This window comes from Coenobita brevimanus, chromosome 84 (assembly GCF_032717465.1).
Source record: "Coenobita brevimanus isolate Jiangsu-jjx chromosome 84, ASM3271746v2, whole genome shotgun sequence".
Taxonomy (NCBI): Eukaryota; Metazoa; Arthropoda; class Malacostraca; order Decapoda; family Coenobitidae; genus Coenobita; species Coenobita brevimanus.
The window spans coordinates 36,363,889-36,391,595 of NC_137037.1; the positions used below are offsets into that span (position 1 = coordinate 36,363,889).

At 40.2% G+C, this 27,707-nt stretch overlaps 1 protein-coding gene across 1 annotated transcript; it reads right to left on the reverse strand.

Moving 5' to 3' along the window:
* On the reverse strand, nt 1-27,250 carry LOC145410128 (facilitated trehalose transporter Tret1-2 homolog). The gene is made up of 6 exons (XM_080280326.1): nt 27,181-27,250; nt 26,503-26,556; nt 26,019-26,213; nt 21,023-21,120; nt 3,205-3,585; nt 1-370 (listed from the first exon to the last, which is right to left on the reverse strand). The coding sequence occupies exons 1-6, from the start codon at nt 27,248-27,250 to the stop codon at nt 188-190; spliced, it is 981 nt and encodes a 326-aa protein (XP_080136452.1). The 3' UTR covers nt 1-187.
* Between the last annotated feature and the right edge of the window lie 457 nt (nt 27,251-27,707).

A 27,707-nucleotide genomic window follows, 5' to 3' on the forward strand; every position in this document is an offset into this window, starting at 1 on the left:
GACTGATTTACACTTAAAGCCTGGATTCCAAATTTTCAGAACTGGACTATATATTCAGAGACTGCATATAGAGTCAGATTTACAGATTTTCATAGAGCCCAGTTTTCATTTAAAACCGTTTTATTATGCAGCCTGATCCCGATTTTCATATAGAACCTAACTCTAACTTTCGGTATTGCTGTTCCCCTCATCCCACACTGACACCCATGGTCTCTCTGACGCAGAAGTAAGAGAACGGCACCCCAAGGATACAAACAGCAGCGTAGAAGGCGTAGAGTCCAGGCTGAGTGAGGACGTGGGACAGGGGTGTGTACAGCTGGAAGGCCGCCATGGACGCTAGGTAGCTGACAGTCACAACTACACTACTGGCCTGTAGGGAGTTTAAAAAAAAAAAATAGCTACTGTGTTGTGTAATAGGTTATTGCCTGCAGTGCGTTAACCTGTTTTTCCGATAATGTACTGCATATTTTATATTAATTTCTGCGTCCTTTCTCATCATAAACTTACACCCTGTCGAACTACGTATAACACCCGCCTACAGATCATAATTATGCTTCCCTCCGCATGTCCCACCACTCACTACCATCTGAGCCCATCCATTCCACCCTGCTCACGCTGCTGTTCCCACCCCATCCAGCACTGGAAGGTCTGACCTATAAGTTCCAAAGAACCTTTGTATCTGCTGGACTGATTTTTGGCCCGATATGGCCTGATTCGATGTGTATTGACTTACTGTAAGTAAACTTCATGGAATGAAGTGACGTGAAAAGATATAAAATTGTTTTGATAGAATTCGAATATATGTGAAATGAACTAGACGTACCAGCATGGATCTATTGTACGTTGACCTAAATGCATGTAACTGGAAATGAACTGTTGTCATTGGGCCTAGGTGAATATGAAGAGACCTTAGTGAATCTGAACTGGCCTGTCAGCCTGAACGGATGAGAAAGATTTTATATGAATAGACTGTGTGTGAATGGACACAACTGGACATGAATGAACATACGGTACATGGACTTAAAATGAACTATCTGAATGACTTGGTCTGACATTATTCAGCCTGTTAACTCCAAACCCAGTATTTCCACCATCTGTGTGTAACATTGAGCTTGATACCAGATGACAACATTCCCTCCTCAGTTCACAACGACTTTTCAACATACTAAAAGTCAGGCAGCGGGTTTAGCAGTTGCAGGTCTCCCATGGAGATCAAAGAAGAAAATCAAACCAGATCACACCATTCCATTCACAATTACTCCCATCCTAAATCCGTTCCAAACACCCAGCAGCCTTTGCGTTCACCACTTCAGTGTACGCGAACACCACACAAACGTATTACTCAAATTGAACCCTACGATAAGTGTGCTGTCACCGTTGCACATGTGTAATCTATATCCCTTCCACTAAACACACACACACACACACACACACACACACACACACACACACATGATCCTCTAATGACACTTTCAGTTACCACCATTTGTTAACTACCACAATGGCCTCCACACAACAAGGTGAACTGGCGGCTCAGCAAAACGTGACGCCACGCTCACCTGCCCCTCAAGCACTCCCACGGCTCTTCTTATCTATCAGAGCAGCGCCGGACAGTTTGCACATATCTTCACATGCTACAGCTACCTATCAAGGTTCCACAGCGCTGTCACTTAATCCACCATCGGGCACTTCACACTCCCCCCACACACCCATTGCAAATCACATGCTTCCCTCAACTGGAGGCATTTAGACCTCTACAACCATCCATATACCAAACAGCATGGCTCACTCTCCGTACTCACTTTTCAAACACAACCAAGATGACGGTTAAGTGTGTATATTTCTCATCGCACATCCAGTCCTTCAGAGTGGAACAGCTCCTCACAAAATATACGTCAGTCTGCTTCGCACTTAAAGCCACACACATCAGTAACCACCATAGCTGTCTCAATGAATGAAAACGACCTAAATGGACCTAAATGGCTTTAAAGAACGTAAAGTATGGTAATCTAACTAAGCCAGGATGCCTGTGAAGCACTTAAATGAGCCTAAGTAGACTCGAATGGCCCATAATGATTCCAGACTGACCTGACTATTGGACTGGATGTGAACGACCTCAATGAACTTAAACTACCTGAATGGACTTACTTTGGCCCAAATTGACCTAATTAGGTGTATTATGGCCTTGAATGGGTCTAGTCTGATCTGAGTGAGACCGAATGGATTTGAAAGACTTGAATTAACGCAAATGGCCTGAATGAACCTATCATGAACTTACCAGATTCCCAAAATGGTTGTGATAGGTCTGACTGATCGTGGAGTAGCATTGATGAATATGAACTGAAATAACTTGTTTCTTGTAGATCTACTTAGTTCTGAACGAACCTGATTTGATATGGCTGAACCCGACTGGATATAATAGACTTAAAGTACTGTAATATCATGACCCAAATGAACCTAATTGGACCCAGATAACTCTAGACTGACCTTAATATACCAAAATTAACTTAGTCAATCTTAGACTGACAAATGAACCTTGACTGTTCTGAATGAGTCTGAACATGGCTGATGTGATATAATAATAGTGGCAGGAGAGGCCATGATGAAATAAACCTGTATTAACACAGGAAAAATAAACTAACATACTATCTATACTGTGCCAAGACTCGAACCAGGAACTCTTAGAAAGGCCATGATTGATTACTGGGCTAATGGATAAATCTGTTCTTAAGTTGTTCGTGAAGGGAAATCATAGACTATTCTGACTGCTGCTCTGGTGATTATGATACCTGTAGATCATGCCGACACGACGCAGAAATGCGGTCAAATAACGTGTTTATTTTGTACAACATTATAATTTGTGTCGAGTAAAATATTGATAAATATTAGTAATAGTTTTTTTTTTTTTTTTTTTTAATAGTCCTATGATGTTATCTCCAAAATCACACATCACGATCCTGATTATTTATTATTATTATTATTATTATTATTATTGCATAAGAGTTATGTTTGGGAGGCCACCATCCGATCTCAACCAGGGCCAGGCATACCGTGAACACCACACATTTCTTCAAAGAAACTATCAAACACTCTTTTGAAAGAGAGAGCTGGAGCATGTGCCGATAAGTTAGTATCCTAAAATTATACTGCTGCAAGGAACCTAGCTGAGATACACTGACATTTTACCGTACATTATCAGATTACCTGCGGACGTAGCCATGTAGGGAAGTACTCGTTGACCAGCATAAAGGGAAGTGGCTTGATCCCTAGCACCGCCCCAGCCTGAGCCACCGCCAGGCACAACAAAGGCACCCAATTCCAGTCCTGTCTTGCCTCTGCTATCCTACCATGTCCTTCCACGTCTTGCCTCGTGTCGTTCGGCTCCAGCACGCCCCCCACCACAACATACTCCGGGCCTTTCTCTATCCCTCCAGCGAACTCTACTGACCCATTGGAGTTCCTGACGCATGCCAGGTAGGCTGCCAGTACAGAGAGTGCCGTGCCGGTGATGATGTAGGAGGTGATGAGGCTTCTTCTCCGACTAACCCATCCCAGGAGGAAGATGGCTGCTACACCACCCACTACCTGCAGTGTTAGAGATACATCTTATTCAGAATCTGGTTTTCTAGAGCAATGATCCCAGTCCTTTGTTTACGCATACTTCATTACCTCCGCCAACAAAGTTGGAGGAGGTTATGTATTTGCCTATGTTTGTCTGTTTGTTTGTCCACACGATATTTCCAAATGTTCTCGACGAATTTCGATGAAATTTTTTGGAAGGGTGGGCAATGGGTCATGAAAGAACTGATTAAACTTTGAGGCGGATCCGAATCCGGAGTATCCCGCACAATATCTCCAAAGTTCTCGCTGAATTTCAATAAGAACTTATTGGAAAGGTGGGCTATGGGCCAATAAAGAATTGATGAAATCTGGGAGCGGATCAGGATCAGGATCCTTTTGTATCCCGTACAATATTTTCAAAAAGTTCTCAACGATTTTCAATAAATTTTGTGGAGGAGTGGGCCAGGGGTCAAGGAACAATTGATTAAATTAGGGGGCTGATCCGGATCCTATGTATTCCACGCAATATCTCCACGGGTCCGGATCCGGACCCTATATAATGGCAATGGCATTGGCGGAGGTATGTGCTCTCTAAATGCTTTCTAATATTGCTCATGCTATCACAAGACGATGTTTAATCAAATCAGGATGAATTTCAAGCACTAAATGGACACTAACAATGCAGGCTAGAAAAAAAAAAAATTGAAACCTGTTTGAAATAGTCTGGAGGTAGCAGTACGGTTCTTGATTAAATAATACGTCATTGGACTAAAGGAGTTAACTACGAGACGGGGAAGGAGAACTCAGAGGAGGACGATTAGGCGTGGTAGAAAATGTCGTAGTGTTTGTTTATAATACCATAAAGATAGAAAAATTTACGAGGCCATGGTGACTCAAATGACTACTTCCACAGTCCACACTGCGGTGCCCTGGGAATTTGAAACTCAGTCCTAGCGAATGATTATAACGTCGGTGTTTTCACAAACCGGCGAATAGGAAAATTTGGTCTGATTGAGATAATACGACCTGGACATTAACGACAACCAAGTGTTTTACCTGTTTAAGTTTGAACTACGTAAGTGAAACACTTTTCGAGATTGAGACATGTGGTAGTGTCGAATATTACTCTTATGTAACATTGCTGTTTTCACAAATCGACGAATATTGGATTTGTCGGTTTGCAAAAACAAAGCTGTGTTTACACTCATGATTTCAGTTTTCACAAACAGTAGAATAATCATGTTAACATTCAAAGTCTACACACGGAAGGCAAGACATGAAAGTTCACTTCCTTGTTCACCCATTAGAATAAAGCTTTCGACCTTCTACCATCTTTCGTGCCAATGAACCATTGCTTCTTAAGATTTCGAAATGTTTATAAATGTGAGAGTCGTCAGGAATCACTCTCAGAACCTTCACTAGACTGGTGTTTAACCACCACCACATCAGCTGTCAGGACGGCGGTTGCAACTGCAGTGTTTTCCAACCACAAACTCTCATTCCAGAAGGTGAGCTAATTGATAAAGTAGTATTAAACATTACAAATCTGCATCATTATTGCTTTGCATATCGTTACTATAACATTCATTCAATGGAGGTTCACGCCGCTTTGGTGCTAGCTGCACTGACACGCTGTCTCCAGCCCTGGGGTCCTCCTTGGAGAGTTGCCAGGCCTGGAACCTGGTGTCTTTCACAATAGCCTATACAAATCCAACAACAATTAGAGGTCACATATCCAGTTAATTTTCTCTTTCAGATGGTTAAAAACGTCGATGTCCTGGTTCGATGGGATGAAGACAACACCAAGAATGTTGTTCCATTGCGTGACTTAAGACTACCTCCCAGGAAAAGGTTGAGAAATGGCAGAAAAGTTAAAATGTGGTGGCAACCCCACGGCAAGTGGTGGAGTGGAGTCGTCATACAGTTTGAAGTAAAACCTACCTATGAGGGAAGTGATGATAGTGATGATGACATTCCATTAACAGAATTCCTGAAAAAAAGGGACCCGAGTAACATGAATGAAAAGAATAATAAAAGTGGAGAGGATGCACATGGATCAGTATCTTCCCTAAGAAAAGATCAAAGCAGAGACATTTCTCACCTAAGCACTTCCGATGACTCAACAATGTCTGCGTGCGATTCTGTCAATGACCCTTTGTATATGCCTGATGATGACTTAATTATTGATGATGAACTTGTAAGAGCTACTGTTTGTGGACATACAGGCTGTAAGTCGGAGATATTTGCAGCTTGCACCAAACAAGAATGTCAATGCTTTTGTGCTATAATCACTTCCTAGAGGATTCTTGTGAAAATCACAGTTTGACAGCATGTAATCCTGCAGAAAATATCACACCAGATACTCACAATGAAAAGATGTGTAACCCATTCGCAAAATATGTGACACAACCAGAACACTTTGTTGTTGAAGGATTGCCTAAACAATCTCCAGATAAAATTAGAAAGGTGTCAGAAAAAGAGAAAATCAGGAAAATTTGCAAGAGAAATCGCAACAGTGAGGAAGCGTATATCAGTATACAAAGTGGTAAGGAGATGCCTGCAAGGCGAATATTGAAATATCGTTGCCCTAAAAACAAGTGCAGTAGTAGAGGACTGTTTTGTGATAAAGTAACTGAAGAACAGAGAAAAATAATTCTGAACAGCTTTTATGACTTGGGAAATGTTGAGAGTCAAAGGGAGTGGATAAGTAGGACCATTGAAGTGAAGGACCCAAAATACGCATGCCTGGGAAAAGAAAGCAGAAAAAGTAGAACCTTTGCATATTTCCTGCCAATTGCTGATTGTAGAAAAGTCAAAGTGTGCAGGATAATGTTTGTCAACACTCTTAACATTAGTGATGGGCAAATCAGGACCACAATGGAAAAATTATCATCAACTGGATCATTACAAAAAGAAGGTCGAGGAGGAAGACGACCAAAACTAAAGGAGAGGGATGAAAGGTTGAGGAAAAAAGTGACAGGCCATATTAATCGATTTCCTCGAATGGAGTCTCATTACTGTCGGCAAAGCACTTCTAAGGAGTACTTATTCCCTGGCCTAACAATAAGTACAATGCACAAACTGTATAATAATGAACATTTTGAGGATCAAGTTAGCTTCTCTTTTTACAGGAAAATATTCAGTGGACTTAATCTCATGGAAATCGACTCATGGAAATCGACTCCCCTCCCACGCATATTATGCGTGGGAGGGGAGTCGATTTCCATGGGCAGAGTTATATCAGGTTTTAGGTAAAGAAATGTAAACAGATGCTGTATTAACATTCTCTCTCTCTCTCTCTCTCTCTCTCTCTCTCTCTCTCTCTCTCTCTCTCTCCCTTCTTCTTCTTCTTCTTCTTTTGGGGGTTTGCGCTATCGTTCTTCTTACCAACGCCCACAATATCATTTCTAGGCCGACTGACCTGGTATCTTGAAATTCCTTTTTCGCTCTTGGATTTAGTCCGCTGAAATTATTTTGCAGTCCAAAAAAGTGTTAAGAAAAGGAACTATTGAACATCAAAACATCCATTCCACTGAAGACACGTGTTCTGTCTGGCCAGAAACCAATTACAATAAGGAGCGAGCTCAGTTCGAACGCGTTTAGCCCATTTGTTCTGGGATTCTTTTCATGCGAGTTACCTATACAAGCTATGAAATGCGTTCAAATATAAAAAGTAAGCTTTGGTAATGTTATTTCATTTGCTCGCAAATGTGTCCTCTCTAGTTGTTTTATATTCTGATGCCAGTTAAAAGTGCCTGAACCATCAGTCATAATACTGAGTACTTAATCGTCGTAAATTTGTTAGAGTTCACAGAGATGCACATAAAAGCACGTGGCTGCATTAGTCTATAAATAAGCCAAGCAAATTGAATATTTTATATTTCAGTGTGATGAGGGCAGTGACTTAGCCAGGTCTACACAAATGGAGGGCAGAGGGGGAGGGAAGGGGCAAAGTGAGGCCAGACACAATGTGCACGCAATAAATTTTCGAAAAATTTAAATAAGCGGGGGAGGGAATAGATCAAGGGTCTAGCTGTGAGATGAGATCAAGGCCCCTCAAGACCCCTGGAACTACATCACTGAATGAGAAAGTAACAAGAAGAGCCATTTTGTCATAATGTTGATTCGTGATTGTGTTACCTCCAAATAACATCTGTGCCACTTCCTGCAGCAAGCGGCTATAAATGAATTATTGCATAATACTGTAGACTGAATAACGTATTTGTTTCTGCCTTTTTACAGAAAACTCTATATTACTTTAACACAAATGTACAGTACTATAAGTTCTGGCATTGGCTCAGTGACAATCTCTTGAGGGGAGTTCCGGATACAAACGGCAAAGAACTTATGAGCTCTCTCTCTCTCTCTCTTTTAATGCAAAGTAAATGTAAACCTATGAGCTGCAACCCCACAAAACTTGTCCTTTTCAAAGGACACTGAAAGAAACATTAGCCTAATTCAAGATCCGATCTCTTCAAGGTGCCTGGACTAATTGCGTTTAAATGACTTAAGATCATAGGCAGTGAGAAACGTAGACTAAAGTTGCAAACATGAATGACTGAGAGTATCAGTTCTCTTGTACAAGAGAACTGGACAGAAAATGGGGTAAGAAAATTTAGTTAGACTGACACTGCATGCCCACTATACTGGAAAAGAAGTGCAAACAAAGAGTTTAGAAGACCATCAGCCAGAACAGTTGCAATAGAAAAGAGAATGATATGCAACAGTGCAGGGAGGAGACAGATGCTGAAGGGAGTCAGTGAGAGGGGGAGAACTGAAACGAAAATCTTTTCTTCCACTCTGATTAGAAACAGTGTTTGTGGTCATACTCCATTCCCCCGCTATCCCACAAACACAAAATACGTTCTCCACATTTGAGTGATTATGCCCTCCGTGCAAAGTTAGCAAATGAATGGCTTTAAGGTTTCTGAGTCGGTTCATGACGTATAAACTTCTCGAATTTGTTTTTGGAAGAGGTGTACTGTGACCTTTTCAGTTTAGATCGCGAGGAATAAAAAATAAACACTTAGATTACTGACATACGATGAAGACTGAGTTATGTTGTTGAAAATAATTAGATAGTCATGAGGAAGACTGTGTTGAAAGATAGAGAAGCTGAGTTTTCGAGGACAATTAAAAAAAAAAAAAAGTTTTATTTTCCCCAATCACAAATTAGAGACAAATCAGAAGGATGGTGCACCGAGGCCTTATCCCGTGATTGTTGTAATGGATATTGTATTGTGATATAAAAAGTCAGTGGAAAAGTGAATAAGTCAGTCATTAGTGTATGCGTGAATAAGACTAGATATACACGCATGAAGGTAATTAATGAATGAGAGAGAGTTCCTGAAAGGAGAGAACCATAAGCAACACCAATAATGAAAACTTAAAAAAGAATAGAGGCCATTTACAACAGCGGATATAAAACAACAAGAGAAGAAACTTGAGATGGAGACATAGAAAGTGGGACAGCCCTTTGAAGGGCAATAGGGAAATTGTATCCTTGTGACAGACTCAGCTGATGGCCTCGAGATATCTAACACAATAGCAGAGGTTTCACCGAAATCCTACATCAAAGAGGAATGTTAGAAGATCACCAGAAGAACATTCCCGACGATACTAGGATATATAACAGTATATATATATATATATATATATATATATATATATATATATATATATACTGAGTATGACGTAATGGGTTGTAATGGAGTGCCAGGAGAAAATGACAATGGGAAGCGACGGAAGGATACGTATCAGGAAAGGAGGTTGTGCCTTTGTAACTCGTATTTCAAACACAAAAATGCACATAAACATACACGGTATAGAAGGAATGGGGATCGTGTTGAAAGGAGCCTGATTGATTATGTGCTCGTAGAGAGGTCGATGCTGGGAATGGTTGCTGATACGAGGGCAGTGAGAGGACGATGTGGAGGTCTGTCAGATCATATGAGTCTTGTATGCAAGATCATGCTGACAGAGGTGAGGCGGACCACGAGAGAGACGAGCAGTCAGGGAGAATGACTGAAAATCAAGACACTGAGGATCAAAGAAATGGCAGATGAATACTGAGCAAAAGTAGGGGAGGAGCTAGAATCAGTGAATTGGAATTACATGGATCTGGACAGCCTGCGGAATGCACATAGGGATTCACAGTTAGGAATGCTAAAGCAATGTGTGGTGTGGCAAGGGTAACGAGAAGAATTGTAGGGCATGGTGGGATGAAAAGGTTAAGAAAGCAGTGGAGGAAAAGAAGAAGTGTCTAGAATGCTTAAAGGACAGGGGTTCAGTGGAAATAAGAAATTAATATATTGAGAGCAAGAAGCACGTAAAGAGACTAGTGAAGAGGAAAAACAAGGAGGTAAATGATGATCTAGGACGAAAAATGAATGCAAATTTCTCTGAAAATAGAAAGTTATTCTGGAAAGAGGTACGGAAGTGTAGAAGTGACAGCGGAAAGCAATGTGAAAGTGTGAAGGATGTAAGTGGTAGATTATTAACCTATGAGGATGAAGTAAAGACCAGTTGGAAAGAATATTTTGAAAGCCTGATAAATGGTAACAGAGAAAGCAGAGTCGCTGTAAACTTGTTTGGTTTTGGGGGTGAGCAGAGAAAGAATGCAATGATAGGAAACGTAATAGTCGCATAGGTGAAGAATGCTATGAAACGGCTGAAAAATGGGAAAACAACTGGAGTTGATGAAGTGTATGCAGAGATGATTAAGCGTAGTGGAGAGAGCGGAATGAAGTACTTGTTGGTGATATGTAACTATGCATGAATGAGTGAAACTGCGCCAGTAGAGTGGTAAATGGCTGTGATTGTATCCCTATACAAAAATAAAGGTGAGCGAAGTGAGTGCAAGAAATATTGTGGCATAAGTTTGTTCGGTGTGGTGGGGAAGGTATATGGAAGAATTATTATAGAGAAAGTAAGATATCAGAAGTCCTAGTGGGTGATGAACATGATGGCTTTAGGAGTGGCAGAATCAAATATTTGCAGTGAGACAGATAGTGGAGAAGGCTTGTGAGAAGGGCTTTAAGGTGTTTGTAGCATTCATGGATCTGGAAAAAGCATACGACAAAGTAGAGAGAAAAGGACTGTGGAAGGTTTTGCGCATGTACGGTGTAGATGGTAAGCTGCTAGGTGCCGTCAAGAGTTTTTGTGATAGTAGTGACGCATGTGTAAGAGTAAATGGGCATCAAAGTGAAAGGTTCACGATCGGTGTGGGCGTGCGACAAGGTTGTGTGATGTCCCCGTGGTTGTTAAGTATACAGTATATAAGGATGAGGTGATGAGAGAAGTAAAAACACGAGTAATGGAGAGGGGGATGGCGTTCGTAAGGAATGGTGATGGATGGAATATCTCAAATATGTTGTATGCTGATGATGCAGTGCTACTTACAAATACCGGACACGAACTTGGTAGACTAGTGCAGAGTTTTGCTGATGTCCGTGAGAGTCATGCCTTAAGAGTAAATGTAGAAAAGAGTAAAGTGATAGTCATAGAGAGAAGGCGACTCCCAGTGTGATGCTACAGTGAAAGGAGAGGGACTGGAAATGTGAGAGAGTTCAATTACCTGGTTACAGTGATAAAAAAGAGAGGGAAATGTGCAAAAGAAGTGGAAAGTAGAGTGACACAAGGAAGAAAAGTAGCTGGTGCAATGAATGCCTTGATAAGAAACAGACTTGAGTGTTGCAGCTGCGTGAGGCTTACTTGAAAGAGAGTTAGTGCCAACTCTAGCATATGTATGTAAAACTATGGTGTGGCATGTAAATGAAAAGTCAAAAGTGTGAGCAGTGGAGATGGGACTGCTGAGGAATGTATGTGGAGTAGAGAGAGTGGATAGGATACGAAATAATGTGATTCGTCAAAGATGTGGAGTAGGGAAGTTTGTGGACACCAGAATCGAAGAGAGTGTACAGAGACGGTATGGTCACGTGGAGAGAATGGAATCCAGTAGAGTGGTGAAAACGGTATATCAGATCGAATTTGAAAGAGGGAGAAGGCGAGGTTGGCCAAGGAGACAGGAGGCGAGGTAGGCCAAGGAGAGAGGAGGCGAGGTAGGTCAAAGAGAGAGTGGAGGGATATGGTGAATGTGTCTGTGAGGAAGAGAGGTTTGGAAATCGGTGAGGTTAGGGGTCTGACAAGAGATCGAGCTGGCTGGGTGAATATTGTGAGGAGAAGCGTATGATCAGGGATTTGGCACACCTTTTTACTGTGATAGCGTCCGCTTTGACTCAATCGGATAGTCTGTGTGAAGCTAAAGTACGTGGTGAATGTTTATGGTGTATCAGATAGAGCCAGAATTCCGGGGGCTTGAATGGTGAATGACTGGAAGTGTGGCCCATTAGACTGGGGAAATTTGGGCTGTCTGGATATTGCTAGTCCTTACCCTGCCCTAGGGTCAGAAAGGAGGTCCTGATGATGATGATGATTATGATGATGATGATGATGATGATGATGGTGATGATATATATATATATATATATATATATATATATATATATATATATATATATATATATATGGAGCCTCTGTGGTACAGTGGTAGAGTGTGCGTTTCGCACGCTGGTGGACGAGGGTTCGCCTCCCGCCAGAGTTGTAAAAACTTTGGGAATCGTTCACCGAGCCACTTGCTACTTTGGCGGACATAAGGGGTGCTGTGGTTGAACCAGTGTCGCATACTAGTATGCTTACACCCAGTCAGCTTAAGGCAGGCCGATTACACTTGGTTCACAGACTACACACACATCCAAAGCCACTACAACACTACAATTACATTTACAAGCACTTCCCACCCTACATACAGTCTCTACCAGACAGCCTAAGCCATTGGGTAGAGATACATTGGCTGTATCGTCCCTGCTTCGGTAACAATAGGCCAGTCCTGCAGTGGACCTCAACGGCTGATGATGATATATATATATATATATATATATATATATATATATATATATATATATATATATATAAAGATACTTCAGAATTTTCAAGTTGAGTTTAGAGTCAGCGATTTGAGGAATACAGAAGAATAACGGAACTGCGAGAGAGTGTTGGGAGCACTCGCCTTTCTTCGAGACTGACCAGTCGACAGACAAAGGAAAAGTGTTTGCCTAAGCAGGGCATCGGCGTGGAAACTCAGTTCTCAACCACTTGACTCCGATGATGTATTATTTTATTTTTGCTAACATCAGATGATGCTATTCATATTACGAGAGCCTTTTCGAACTGGAGGAGTTGCAGATTTCATTAACTCGTTCAGTACGACTGATCTCTCATGATCTGGACACAATCATCTGGAAGGAGCACTAGGGGGAAAAAAAAATCATGTAGCTGAAAGGCCTTGAACAACACGAGGGGACGGAACGGGGCCTCATGCCTAGTTGGAATGGAAGCCAGTGAGGGCAGAAAACACTGAAACTGGTACAGGCAAGTAGCTGGCTTTTACCTCCACGGGTCGGCCCAGGGTAGGTCAAGAGGCTGCCCACGAGGCCGCCTACCATCTCCTTACTTACTATAATGTTAGACATATGGCACGATGATAATATCCTATATGTCATTCGGACACACTATGTCCCTGACAGAGAGAAATGAAACATGTACCAGGGAAAATTACCTGCATCGCTACGATGAGTTCCTCCTAACATTAATAAAATGGTTTGGTGGCAGCAGCAGTTAAAGAGAAAAATCATCATAGCTGGAGGAGGTTGATGGAGGCTTTTTCAGATTCCCCTCATCAGAGAGGTCTTTCTTAAATGTAATGAAATTGTGCCCAGGTAGCCAAAATGATGCTGATACTACTACTACTACTACTACTATTACTACTGCTTCTACTAATACTGCTCCTACTACTATTAATTATAATAATAATAATAATAATATTAGTGTCATTATTATTGTTTTATTGAAGGATTTAGGGCATAGCGTACAATATGCATCGGTAAGGAAAAACTGCCAGGGCGCCTTGTAAGCCGACGACAATTCATGCCAAGCTTGCGAGAGGTGTGCTTGGCGGACAGAGCTGGGGGGTAGGGGGAGGTGGAAGACTTGTTCTGTAGATCACAGGTAACAACAGGTTATTGTGTCTTGTATTTAGAGAGAGAGAGAGAGAGAGAGAGAGAGAGAGAGAGAGAGAGAGAGAGAGAGACCGTACTGTCATAATACCCAGTACTCAGTAATACAATGAGACAGCAAAGCGAAGATAATGACCGTCTTTGCCTTAGCGGGTGTGAGTTGATGCTATCATGAAGTATTTGATACGGGCAGTTTTGCTGTCTTGCCATACATGCACCTGCACTGCTTCATCGCTCCTCATTATACTCACTTTGCTAAGCTCCCATCATCCTTGCTCCTCAGCATTTTTTCTTTTTTTTTTTCTTATTTAATTATTTATTGTTCATATGGCACTTTAGTTCCTACAGTATGAGATGTCACCCCTTAGCTGAATTAAACCATCTACCAGTGCTAATAATTACTGTAATTTTCAAATGGTATCACCGTGCAGAAACGATTAATGGAGTTTATTTCTTACTTCATCGCTTCCTGATATTTTTTGATATTAAAAAAAATATTTTGGGTTTACAAAGAAAAAAGTCAACGTCCTGGATGGATTAATGTTTATTATATCACTTACTAAAAATATGCTGCTATTAAAAGTTTGTAAAAACATGCAAGAAAATATTATGATGCTTACATCTTAATATCTTCTTGCATGCTTTCCTGGTATCCAAAAGGTTGATATGTAAAAGAAGTGTGAGTGTGAGGTAGAACAGGACTACAGGAAAATGTGCTATAATGACTCCATTTTAACTTGGTCATATTTGCCATCCCTCCATCTTGAATATTGGTCACGAACAAGAACTTCGTCTTAGAATGCTATGTTTATTAGGAACTGTTATGGAAAGGATTTAGATCCGTAGTGGTACTGTCTAACTGTGGCTTTGAGCCACATGCATTCATGCCTCCATCATCCAATCTTTTTTTTTTTTTTTGTGCCCCAGCAAGAGAGTATAGACCCAGGGCTAGGTTAGTCGCTCCCAGCATTTAAGGCAAGAGTGACCAGCCTTACATCCCCTTAATGGCACTATCTGAGCAATGAACCTCAACCACCTCCAGGAGGAAATTTTTGCAGGATTCATCCGGTTCGAGCACCTTAACCCACAAGACCACCGGGCGTCAGATGGGTATATGGTTATTACCCAGCGTAATACATGGTGTCCTAGGTTACAGAAAGTTATTTGGCTTGTCACTGAGTGTAGAGTCCCCTGGACAGAGAGAGAGAGAGAGAGAGAGAGAGAGAGAGAGAGAGAGAGAGAGAGAGAGAGCATTGCACCAACTGCGTGGATAATGGGCACCCCCTGCCTGCCAGACGAATAAGATGCAAAAAGATGAAAAATTTCCGCCAGGTTAAGGTGAAAGAACCATAACGCCCACATTAACAAATTAGGTAGGGCACAAGTTTAAAAAATGATGTAAGAGCGGTGTAAATGGTATTTCTATGGAATGTTTGTGGAATGTGTTGTCGGGATAGGATAAAAGTGTTGAGAACCATAACAGACGTGGAGCGAGGAAGCCTGATTATCAAACGATATTTATTTTTTTTTAATGATACGGTCAAATAGAATATACATGTCAAAAGGGTTGTGTAAAGGGTATGCAGGAGTGGGTCTGAGGACTGGAGAAGTGGTGGAAGACCAAGAAGGCTGATGGGTATTGTAAGTGAAGGGGTGAAGAACCAAATAAGCTACGTACTCGTATGAGAGCTGCGATTGGATGAAGTATTTGTAGAGATGCACATGGCAAGAGTTGCACCTCCTTTAACCCTTGGTAGTTGACAAATGGGGTCTGTCCCTTAGGAAACTAATTTTATGTGGATCGTTTAGTTTGCAAAGTGGAGCAGAGAATTTCGAAAACCTGAATAATGAGTAAATGGGCGCTTGCCTGTTTCACTGGGCACTGTGTTGATAGTTTTAGGGCTTTGGCCTTTCCTCTTCCTATTTCTTGATATCTCCAACCTCAAGTATGAGTGGGCAGAAGGGTTAGGATGATGAATAACCTATGCAAATATCTTACTAAGCAAGAGGTTTTAGGGATCCTCTAGTGTTCCGACAATGTGGATCCTGGAGCAATGTCACATTTTTTTTCTTTTCATCATTTGGGACAAAGTTAGGAGAGTGGTATTATTTTCGTATCATTTCTTCCTATGCAGTACTTTTATGATCAAAAGATCGATAACACCTCCCTGCCGGCTGTGACAATGTAAGATGTCAAATGAAAAATTTGTATGAGGTAGATAGTAGTATGAAGCAAACCACACAGATCTATAAGGAATGGTACTCTCCGACGTTAGGGTAGGAACTCACAAACGTAACGCTGACAAGGGACTGTCAAATGAATTATCCCTTGTGATATTGTGAATGTCGGTCAGAGAGTTATCGAACTCTTTCAGGACGACAGTGTTGATTTCATAACAATTTTTCAAGCGGCAGATCTGGCCAATTCGAGTATCAGACAAGAGATGGATATGCTTCCCTCCCTCCCCTTCTCCCTCACTCGCATCATCTACCATCTCCTTTCACCATCGTGAAACATTAAAAAAAAAAAAAGGAAGAAAACCTTCAAAAACTATTAAGTTTTTGTATGGAATTCTAGACTGCAGTCATACTTGGAAAACTGTAAGTTTAAGTACCAAGGTCACAAGTCAAGGTTGAGGTTCATTGAGGTGGTGGTAAGTCGTCAGAGATCCCTGGCTTGGGCAGGGGACAGTTTGACTGTCCGATTTTCGTTAATCAAACAATTGCACCACCGCAAGACTCATCAACATATGACAAAGACATCCCCGCTTATATTATCACACCATTTCTGAATGAAGTAGCCCTAGCAAGTATTCAATATGGGCTGTGGGTGCTATACTTTGTTCATTCAAACTTGGAATAAATTTGCCATCTCTCCATCATCAGTGCTGAGTTGCTTTTATAAACTATCCCTAGATTATGATGCTAGTCATGAAGGAGTGTTATAAAAGGAACCATAGTATTGTTTTATTCCGCCACTTTGCTACGTGAAATAGGCTACAAAGGACGTAAATCTGGGCCAGGGTAAAATGAATGAACTATAGTGCCGGAGCGGTGTGTGACACGTAGAAAGACTTTTAACACTGACCCTCAAGTCTGTGCTCAGGGTAGGACAAAAATATAAAAGTTCTGAATCTGTGCAAGACTCCTTTGGCCCCGGCGTGGAATGCAGATTTCTGTGTATGTGAAAGTGGGGACGCGTGAGGTGGAGGGGGGCTAACATGCGGGAGTTTTGTGGAGCGTAATTCTTTTGTTGATTTCCCTCAGTCACTTTTTCTTTCTCCAGTAGTGTTTCTTCACACTCTTTTCTCTTGTTATTACGCTGAGCTCAGTTCTTTTGAACTCGATCGTCACTGTACCATCGTCACCCCTTATCTTTTTGACACTCGCATGCAAAAGTACTATTATTTTCATACATACATTTTATCAATTTTTTTCCAGTTTTCTGCAGTACTTTTTTACCTGCCTAAGACCTCAAGCCGTCTGAACGTAATGCGCCCAGGTATCCTAACGAAACAGAGCTTGAACTGATCTCTTTCCTTTGACCTCTTTATCGAAGGGATGAATTTTGAAGGCATTCTGACAATGGTTCCTCGTACTATATTAAAAGAAATGTTGACAAAAAATTATACAAGGACGGTACTTAGCATACGGCTTTTCGCCTGCCGACACGTAGTCATAGTTCAAAGGTTCACACTGTCTACCATTATGTAGGTCAGCCCCGTAATTTATAACGGTCAATACTGGGATACCAGTGATGATAGGAAATCGTTAAACTGTATTCCACGCTACACAGAACAACCAGTACCGAGGAAGAAAGGTCCAGCTACCTTTTGATATATATATTGTTTTCCTTCTACTTTAACAATGTTAGGTATTTAGGGTTTTGCATTCCTTTTGGCAATATCAGGCTAAACCATTTCAGTCCGAGGACGTATTATGTATTTCCTTCTTGCCATGTCCCGACGATTGTATTCTGTTTAGATTTTTTATATATATATATATATATATATATATATATATATATATATATATATATATATATATATATATATATATATATATATATATATATATATATGAAGACGTTACATATCGCCTTCATTACCCAATTCATTACGAGAGATCTTTCCTAGGCTAAGTGAAAGCACCTGGTGGTAGGCTAGCACAAATAAACAAAACTTGTACGTCATCGTAGTAAGGGAGTAAATACGTCCGTGGGTTTAGCATTTTGAAGAAATGTCTGTTTTGCAGGAATGTTATTACACCTCCGACTGGAGAAGCAAGAGCGGTTGTAATGTTATGATTGTGTGTGTGTGTGTGTGTGTGTGTGTGTGTGTGAACAAAATGAGTCGAACAGTGTATATTCGAACGAAACAATACTTGGCGAAAGGGTCGAGGGTTAGCCAAGGAATAAACTATTATCTCTGAGAACATAAGGTAAAAAAGTCAAGGTCACATGGTAGGTCAATATTTGACCTAGCAATGAATTTTTTATCCATTTGAAATCAAACTTTGAGGAAAAGTTGACGGCAAAGCAAGAATCAAGTAATTCAAGTTTTAAAACAATCAGACAAATGTAATGTTTACAGGACAAAGTCAAACTCTGACTCTTGTGTGGTTGTTAGCAAAACTAAACAGATTCGATCTGGTTTTAACCAGACTTGATAGCAAGGTTGTAGACCTTCTCGTATAGAACAAAATGTCAAGGGACAAGTTCACAGGGTAACGTAAACTTAGGCAGATTTTATCCGATTTAGACCAAATTTTACAGAAAGGTTGAGGATAAGGCAAGAATAGAAGGGGTTTGAATCTGGAAAAGAAAAATTAGTCAAAGGTTAAAGTCTGTGAGAAAGGTCAAATGCCAAAATCACAGGACAAGATCATCTGTGTCAGGTTACTCTAACCAGATCCAAATTTGGTGGAACTGACAGGAAGGAAAAGTTTCAGTTTTAAAAACAGTCAAAGATTAAGGTCACAAGGCAGGGTCAAATTTCGACTTTTGTGTCTGCGTGTGAAGAAAATAACTAGAAGAGTTCTGATCTGATTTGGATTCAACCTGGTGGATAGGTTGAGGATCATATAAGAGGATTACGCTACATACTGTTTTTAAGCACAATAGGTCAAATATGAAGGTCACTTGTCAAGGTAAACTTAGAATTATTGTCCGATGTGCACTAAATTTTCCGTCAGAGATCAGGTTAAAAAAAGGGGGGGGGGATTTGATTTTAGGTATAGTTAGTCATAGGTAGAGGTCACAAGGATAGATCAAAGGTGAAAGTCACTAGGCAAAGCTAGCTTATGTAGATCTGATCTGATTTTAAGCAAATCTTGAGGAAGGGTTAGAGGTTTGTACCAGTGCTCGGTAAACCACATCTCTGTTAAGTTCCTGTACTTACAGGAACGCTTCTCCCGAACCCGTATAGCGTATCCAATCAATCGCCGAACTTTCAGCTGTAATTTCTGTTTCATGTTGACAGTGATTAATATTCTATATTAAGGTATTCTACAGTTTAATCATTTTTATGCCACCAAGGACCAAAGTCTGTATATTTTCCAATAATATCATCTCGTGATTAATAACTTTTTACAATTATGCTTTCTTTTGCATGATGACTGGTGAGCCCGCTATGGTATCTACAGTGAGAAAATATAAATATCATAAATGACGGTATTAAAAGAATCAGCGAAGCGATATGTATTGTAATGCTTATTGTATTTGCTTAGGTAAAGACAGAAAATCCCAAAAAGGGTTAATGATCAAGGGAAAAAAAAAGTAATTCAACTTCTAATGTGTCAAAGATCAAGGTCACAGGAGAGAGTTATATATTCAACCATAATACCCGTTGGTGGTGGCGGGTGTTGTTCTCTCTTAGTGCTCGTTCTTGTCTATAATTATGACGCAAGTAATTGTTGTCATTTTTTTTTTTTTTTTTTTTTTTTTTATGTGGCCAACTCTGGGCATAGGCTTCACAGCCTGCTTTCAAGGCCCAGTAGTCCTCCTACGTACCGCACACCTCTATTTACTTCCTTCGCTCTCATACTGACGCAGTCATACTCGCATTCCCGAAACAAGACAGGGTATTATATTCTACTCGACGTGTGTGTGTGTGTGTGTGTGTGTGTGTGTGTGTGTGTGTGTGTGTAACTCGGTAAACTTAATCTTGTACTGAAGAACTAATTTGGAATTAGTTTCAATATCCATGTAATTACTGTGAATAATATTAATTCTGACTATGCTAACTTGAATTCTGGTAAATGAAAGTCATATACCTGCGTCTGGGATTATGCGCTACTGATATAAGAATCAATACGAAGTCCCGGTATATAATTACTGAGAAATATTATCCTTAAAAAATGTATATACCGGGTATTTAAAGTAGTGGTAGCGGCTAGAGTAGTGGTAATGCACTACTTTACCAAAAAAAAACACTAGCTGTAGTGCTAGTGGCACTACATTATCATTCAAGTAGTAGTAGCGATCATGTCACGAAACGAACGATGTCACTACTTTCAACAGACAGTGTGCTTAACACTGTATGTATGTAGGTGTATGTATGTATGTAATAATGTATGTATGTATGTATGTATAAATGTATGCGGCACACACACACACACACACACACACACACACACACACACACACACACACATATATATATATACTTGCCCTTGCTGGATGATGACGTAATTTTATGTTTCATTCTTGAATTGTAGTCAGACTATTTTATTCTTGCTGCTGCCCCAGGGACTCATGCTACCAGCATATTAGTTGTTACTGATAGACCATTATGTTTTTTGCAACTGCCAAAAAATTGCGTTTTTGCTATGGCCTGATTATCTTACTCTTGCTACAGGCAAATGATTTTTACTTAGTACCGTCAGACTATATTTTAACTGTCGCCTGACGATTGTATCCTTACTGACGCTCAACGATATTAAGTATAACACCCATTATTATTTTAAGTTCCCTGCTCATATTGTTAACCCTTTTAAATTTCACTGATTTTTTCATATCGTTTTTATTGACCTTAGAGGAGACAACGTAGTGACATGGTTAGAAGCTATGGCCAAAGGCCCTTTCAGTACAAAACGCCCTTAGTTTGTATTCCTGCTTTCGCTAGGCGAGTAGCTATAAATTACGAAAGTTGCAAGTGACTTCGTTACTACGTTGACGCCTTTTTTTTTTTTTTTTTTTTTTTTCCAACTCCCGATGATCTTACTTAAAATTAAAGGGTAACATTTAGTACTGAAGAGGTTGGAAATAAAATAATGATAATCTTCGTCAAAACACTCAGTATGATCATTTTTTTTTTTTTTTTAATTCTCCTGCTACCAACAGTCGATTATATCTCCTGCGGAAAAACACTTGACCTCGTAGAACTCACCTGAACGCCGATGATGATGAACGCAGAGTTGTTTTCACTGAGGGAAGAGCCAGCCTCCGCAAAGATCCTAGAGGCGTTGGCGTTGATGACTGGGTAACCTGCAGGCAGTGGGGGAAAAACAAGGCAAGTATTCCTGTGATGTAACTCCTTGACCAAGATGTCTCTACGATTTTATATTAATAGTACGATGATATATCCCCATGGCTGCGCAGTAAATAAAGATGAGGTTATGGGTGAGGTCAAAGCAAGAGCTCCGCAGACGGGAGTGACGCTAGTGATGAATGAATTTATCAAATCTAATGCACTGTACACACACCCGAAAAAGTATTGGCCCCTTAGTGAACCATGGCTGAGAAAATAACCAAATTCTGCAGACACATTTGAAACTATAAATCTGGTGCCACAAACCATATACCACCCAGTATATGATATTCTTCTTCGATTTCGAGTTCTAATAATTACCATAGATAATACTTTCAGTAATTATCACATGATGTCCCATAAATCACAATGCTTAGTCCATGTTTCAGAATAATCCTTGACGTAAGAGGGCTGATACTTTTTTGGTTGACTGTACAGCATATACGAGTAGATGATACTGTGTTGATTGCTGTCAATGGAAAATTTTCCAGTCTGGTTCAGAGCTATGTTAACGCTTGTGAGCACTGAGATCTGAAAGTTATAATATAGATTACAGTAAAGCTATGATTTTTCAAGGTGAAAGTGATTCACGGTGTAATGTGTTTGCAAAAAGATAGACATATAGCGGGAAAAGTCTAACCACATAAATGTAGTTATAAAAATAATGAGTTAATGCGAAAAGGAAGCAAAGCGTCATCTACCCATAATTGCTCTGACCACCGCTAGATTAGCCTCGATCTGTATACCTCAGCAGGCATATTATGGAACTGATTGTTATCACTATGTTTTTATCTTTTGTCCCGCAGCGTGTACCTGTTTCCATGCAGTCTGCTGGCGTCAGCTTTTAGTACAGTCGGCCTAAGAAGTGACGGCGGAGTATCCAGAAGTTTTCGGTCAGCGATAGTGCACAGACTCTTGCTTATATCTCGACGAGGTGAAACCAAATACGTAAAATTGTTATAAAAAACAATAAATCAATGCTAAAGTACCTGTATATTTCAAAACTGCAGGAAGCAGTTCGTTAGTTACGATAATAGGAAATCCTAAACAGAACTAATTGAAATTTCACAACTATCGCTTAGGGACAGTCAGGAATAATTTGTGGAGTTCAAGTCTAGTATGGTAACACGCAATAATTTTATAGTAACGTAAGACTGAACAAAATGGAGCTTCAATAAACAATTAAAATTAATAATTATTATTTATAAAATAATTTCCATTACAATACTAGGAAATAATTTAAAGTCATTCATTTCCGTTTCCAATCTCTCCATGGACGACGACAGAAAGCGAGAAGGCGGCGCAAGCCAGTAAGCTATTTTAAACGTTTCGATCAACATGCACGAAAAGAGATAATATTTACTCAAAGATATGAAGTTATTACACTGCCTTTGGCCAGTTTTCCATCAAGAAAAATCTCTGGATTATTTAATATATGCCAAAGGGCTATCGGTGAAAGAAGTATAAAAATAAAAAAAACTCGAAATTTCCCTCGAGTCGGAGCTCCTTGGAGAATGCTAACTTCCGTCATAGTCTGATATCCTCGGTGCATAATCGATTAGCAAGAGTAATAAAATGCAGAGGTTCATAATCAAATCATTGAGTTCAAAACTTCCAAATCTGCATTTTCTGTTCAGCAGGACATTACAGTTTATTTAAAAAGACAGATATTAAGGTTAAAAGATGGAGTAAAGAGTGCGTGCATTTGCACTGCAAGAGTTTATGAACTCATGTTTTGGTCCTGTTTATTGCCTAGTATAGGAGAAAAAGGCAGAATCTGTCATACCTCCTTACAAGTAAAAATAATTTTGCATCAGTTGGGAATAAAGTTGCCAATTATATTTATTATTGGCGAGAGAAAGACGGAATAAAGGGCAGTACGGTCTTGCTGCTACCGCAGGTAGGGCATCATTACGAATAATAATTTCATTGTTATGGCATCCTTATTGTTGTTGTATCATCACCATAGCATTTGAAAATAAGGCAGTGTATTGCAGTCACAAGAATTTTCCTTAACTGGTCTTCAAAACTGGAGCATCTGTATTTGAAAACATGGCACACAAATAAGGAACACGGAGTTATAGGCCTACTGCCCACAGCGCGCGGAGTAATACATTTCACATTCATTCAAATCGGGAAAGGTAACTATATAAGTGTTAACTTCTAATGTATCACTGCCTCCTGTTATTCATTTTACATCATTCTTAGCGTGATGTCATATTTTATTTGATATGACGTGATGAAGGCATTGAATATTTACCTTATATTCACTGTTTCATTGAACGTATGGCACTGCAGAGTGACCGAAGCAATCTGAAACTCTGCCATCACTTCTTGGGGCGACTGTACATGCTTTATTTCATACGTAGCAGTTGTAGTGTTCCGATTTCTGCCAAGCATTACAGTACGATTTTTTCCTCTTTTTATTTCTCCAACCACAAGATGGTTTCATTAAGCTCTGGAGGGTCCTCTCGTGGTGAAGGGTTGGAAATAATCTCCATTAACATCTTAAGTAAAACAATATCCTTATATTCTGTTTTCTCCACTTCTGGACAACTCAATCAATTCAGTACCACGACGTACATTTAATTTAATTTTGCTGTCCTCTGATAACTTTTTATATACTGTACAGTACTTATGGAGACTTCAGTCAGGAGGAGTTAGCTAGCCTTCGGCCTCCCTTAACATTTTGTCGTATGAAAGGTCTTTCCTAAGTTTAACAAAAAAGTAACCCTTGAAATGAATAAAAAACAAGTCATCCGAGTATCATGCTAAGGAAGTATATGAGAGGCCTTCACTGTGCAGAAACCGAAGAGGAAATTAATTTGGTTCTACGGAAACAGAGAGAGAGAGAGAGAGAGAGAGAGAGAGAGCAAAGAGATAAACAGGAGGAGTTTACACGAGGCATGTTGTTACTGATTACAAACATGAAATAGAGAAATGGAGGAAATGCGGCAGGGAAAGTAAACGCGAGGCTTGTAGTATAGCATTTAAAGCTTAATCATTTCACTAAGATGATGCATTTTTATTTAATTATTGATAACTCCTGACTATAGTATCCCACTTAGGAGACAATTTTCTACAGAAAGGGACAGATTTACGCCTCATTAACGCCTTCAGTATAAGAAGTCTTTCATGAGTTGATTTATATCTGCTGCAAACACCAAAAATATATCAGATTAATACGTCATCGTAGTGAAGGGGTTCATTCGTTACTTGCGTTAAATTTCTGTTAGCTGAATAAAATCGTTCGTTAGGAGCTACAATCAAATATAAAGTCCGTTTTTCTTGGCCAAAACTTAATCGTCATTGCTTTTAGCATTTTCGGTGCCTTATGTGTTACAGGCATGGTAAAACAGTCTGATGTTAGCCGCAATAAAGTGCAAAGTAAGTATTTGTCAAGTTAATGTTAAGCAACAGAGACAGAACGGGAGGTGGTGAAGAACAGCAAGTGAACCACAGCCAGTCATGTGTTATATGACGGCGTTACCTCATACAAATAGTAAGAGTGTGGTATATATAATAAAAAGCAGAACAAAGAAAAACTGAAAATCCTGTATTATCTCTGTAATAACTGGCAATAAGTGACTAACGGCAAAGTAGAATCATAAAATATTTGTTAACCCTTTCAGTCCGACGACGTACCTACTTTATATACTGTTGTTGCTATTTCCAGGTAATTCTGTTCAGCTTAGGAGAAGCTATTCAAACTGCAGTGACTAGATACAATCTTTTTCAACTCTTTGGTTACTAGACGCCTCTGAGTTATATAAAATCGTCTGGCAGCAGCAAGAATACAATAAAGCTGACGTTCGGCTCCTGAGGGGGTTAAAGCAATCATTTTTTTTTTTTTTTTATAGTAGTTGATTTTATCTTTCTACACTTTATTTGATGCTACAAACTGAGTTAAGACATGTGAAGAAAAAAAGGTTCAAGTTCAGTTCCCCATTCCTGTGTGGCATGAGCTAAGAGACTGCTTGAATCTATCTATCTATCCATTGCCAGACACCATAATCCCATAAAGGGTGGCCATTTGAATTTGAGTTATTTGTTTTACGGGGAGGGGCACTAACCCTCCACCAACCCACTTGCTGACACGTAGGGAGCACGCATGGTTTGGTTATATGTTTACCACCCAGCGTTGTAAATGGTTTCTTGGCTTACAGGAAACCATTTGGCTTATCACTCAATGTAAAGCCACCTGTAAAGGAAAGAAAAGCAATAGGAAGTGACAGGAAAGATGGGAGAAATAGGAAGTGAGGAGGGAAGGCACAGAAAAAGAATGATAAAGGCTAAGGAAAAAGTAGGCAACATTCTATCATCCACTCACTTGATATAATGCTGCCTACTTTTTCCTCAGCCTTTATCATTCTTTTTCTGTGCCTGCCCTCCTCACTTCCTATTTCTCCCATCTTTCCTGTCACTTCTTATTGCTTTTCTTTCCTTTACAGGTGGCTTTACATTGAGTGACAAGCCAAATGGTTTCCTGTAAGCCAAGAAACCATTTACAACGCTTGGTGGTAACCATATAACCAAATCATGCGTGCTCCCTACGTGTCAGCAAGTGGGTTGGTGGAGGTTTAGTGCCCCTCCCAGTAAAACAAATAACTCAGTCAAATGGCCACCCTTTATGGGATTATGACGTCTGGCAATAGATAGATAGACAGATTCAAGCAGTCTCTTAGCTCATGCCACACAGGAATGGGGAACACTGCTTGAATCACCACTTGATATTATCACCAAATGATGATAATGAAACCTGTTAAAGAAACTAACTGCAACGGATATATCAATGCGGTTAGACATAGGAGATATAATATATACGTATTCTCTGAAATATAGGACGGGAACTCACCGCAGAAGTACATGAAAACGAAGAGCATGGAATTGACGAGAAGGTCCCAAAGAGCAGGGGGACGAAGCAGCACCCCGAACGCCGACCGCTCCTTCCTCTCGGCATTCAGCGCCAGGTATCGCATCACCTCTTCACCGGTGTCCACGAACTCGCCCCGCAGTTGTCGTAGAATTCGCACCGCCTTCTCCTCACCACCTGAAATGTGATAGACAAACGAGAAACAGATAAATGATATGAAAGCGATGATAAAATATGATTCAGCAGTTTCTGAATTAGCAACGATTTCCGCCTTTTAAAGTTAAGGTTGGCAGATAAGAAAGGCAAAAAATAGACAGCTAACAGAGGTCAAGGAGATGATGAGACAGAAGATTCGCAGTTTAATTACTTCTTGCGGCCTCATCACCAAGGCTGGGAAGTGAGAGACTGAACAAGACTCAGAAGAGAGGGTAGCAGAGATCAAGGAAGCAGACACATGATTCGGTACCTGTCGTGGAGTTCACACCATATTTCCACGTCACCTGACCATACAGAGTTGAAACTAGGAACATACACAAAATTCAATCCAATACGTCGTATAATCTTGTAATCTTCAGACGGATTTACTCAGCTTAGGAAGGATCCCCAGCAATGAAGCGGTTGTGGAAAACTTTACCTAATCACTCTAGCTAGGAAAGGCTTTCTAAATCTCAATAAAATCGTCTGGAAACAGAAAAAATAAAATATGAAATACGTTCATTGGATAGAGATGTTAAGGAGAAGACAGATAACAGAAATAGTGATGAAAAAAGGACAAATGTACGTTACGAAGATTAATCCCTCATGGTTGTTGTCCTTTCTAGTTTATGAATTTTGTTGCTGAGACTGGAGGATAAGGGAGACCAACAAGCAACAGACAAAACAAATTCCTCTCTCATCTATTTATCTGTATAGATAGATAGATAGACGGATAGATAGATAGATATCTGCATGTATGTATGTATGTATATATACAGTGTCCTCGCTTCCAAGACGGGTTTGTCCAAGACGTTTCGCGTCCAAGACGGAGACCATAAATAATAATCCAATATACTGTATTGCTGTAATACGGTTGAATACGTCCAACACGGAACCAACGGTTCATAACGGCCCAAATCCGAGGAGAATACAGCTATGACTGTCTCACCCGGTCCAGCACGGTCCCCACACCCGGGAGAGTGACGTCCTTGCAATGTTGTCCAATAAAATATTGGCATCTGGTCATGTGATGAGCAAGCGGGGCTTGCATTAGTCTAAACTGTCTCCCTCATCAGAGCACCGTAGACACACTACGTGTTGCATTCAGCGTTTCCTCCTAGGTTATTCCTGTCCTTACGTAACAGTGCCTAGGTAACCGTCTGTTAACCCTTTGAAGCGCTGCCATCTACCTCAGGCTGCTAAACTGGAGATAGCTGAGCTACTAAGCTGGAGATAACAAGCTCAGAAACACACACTTTCAAGGTGAGGAAATTTGTTTTGGTGCCAAACTAGGTCTAGGTTGATGTTTTTAGGGGCACTTTTCGAAGATTTTGTGACAATGATAATCTTTTCCATAAGGTCTTGTGTTGGTCCAAGACGTTTCTCGTCCTAGACGGGACATCGTGATACAATATTACAGTCTTGGACGCGAGGGTAATATATATATATATATATATATATATATATATATATATA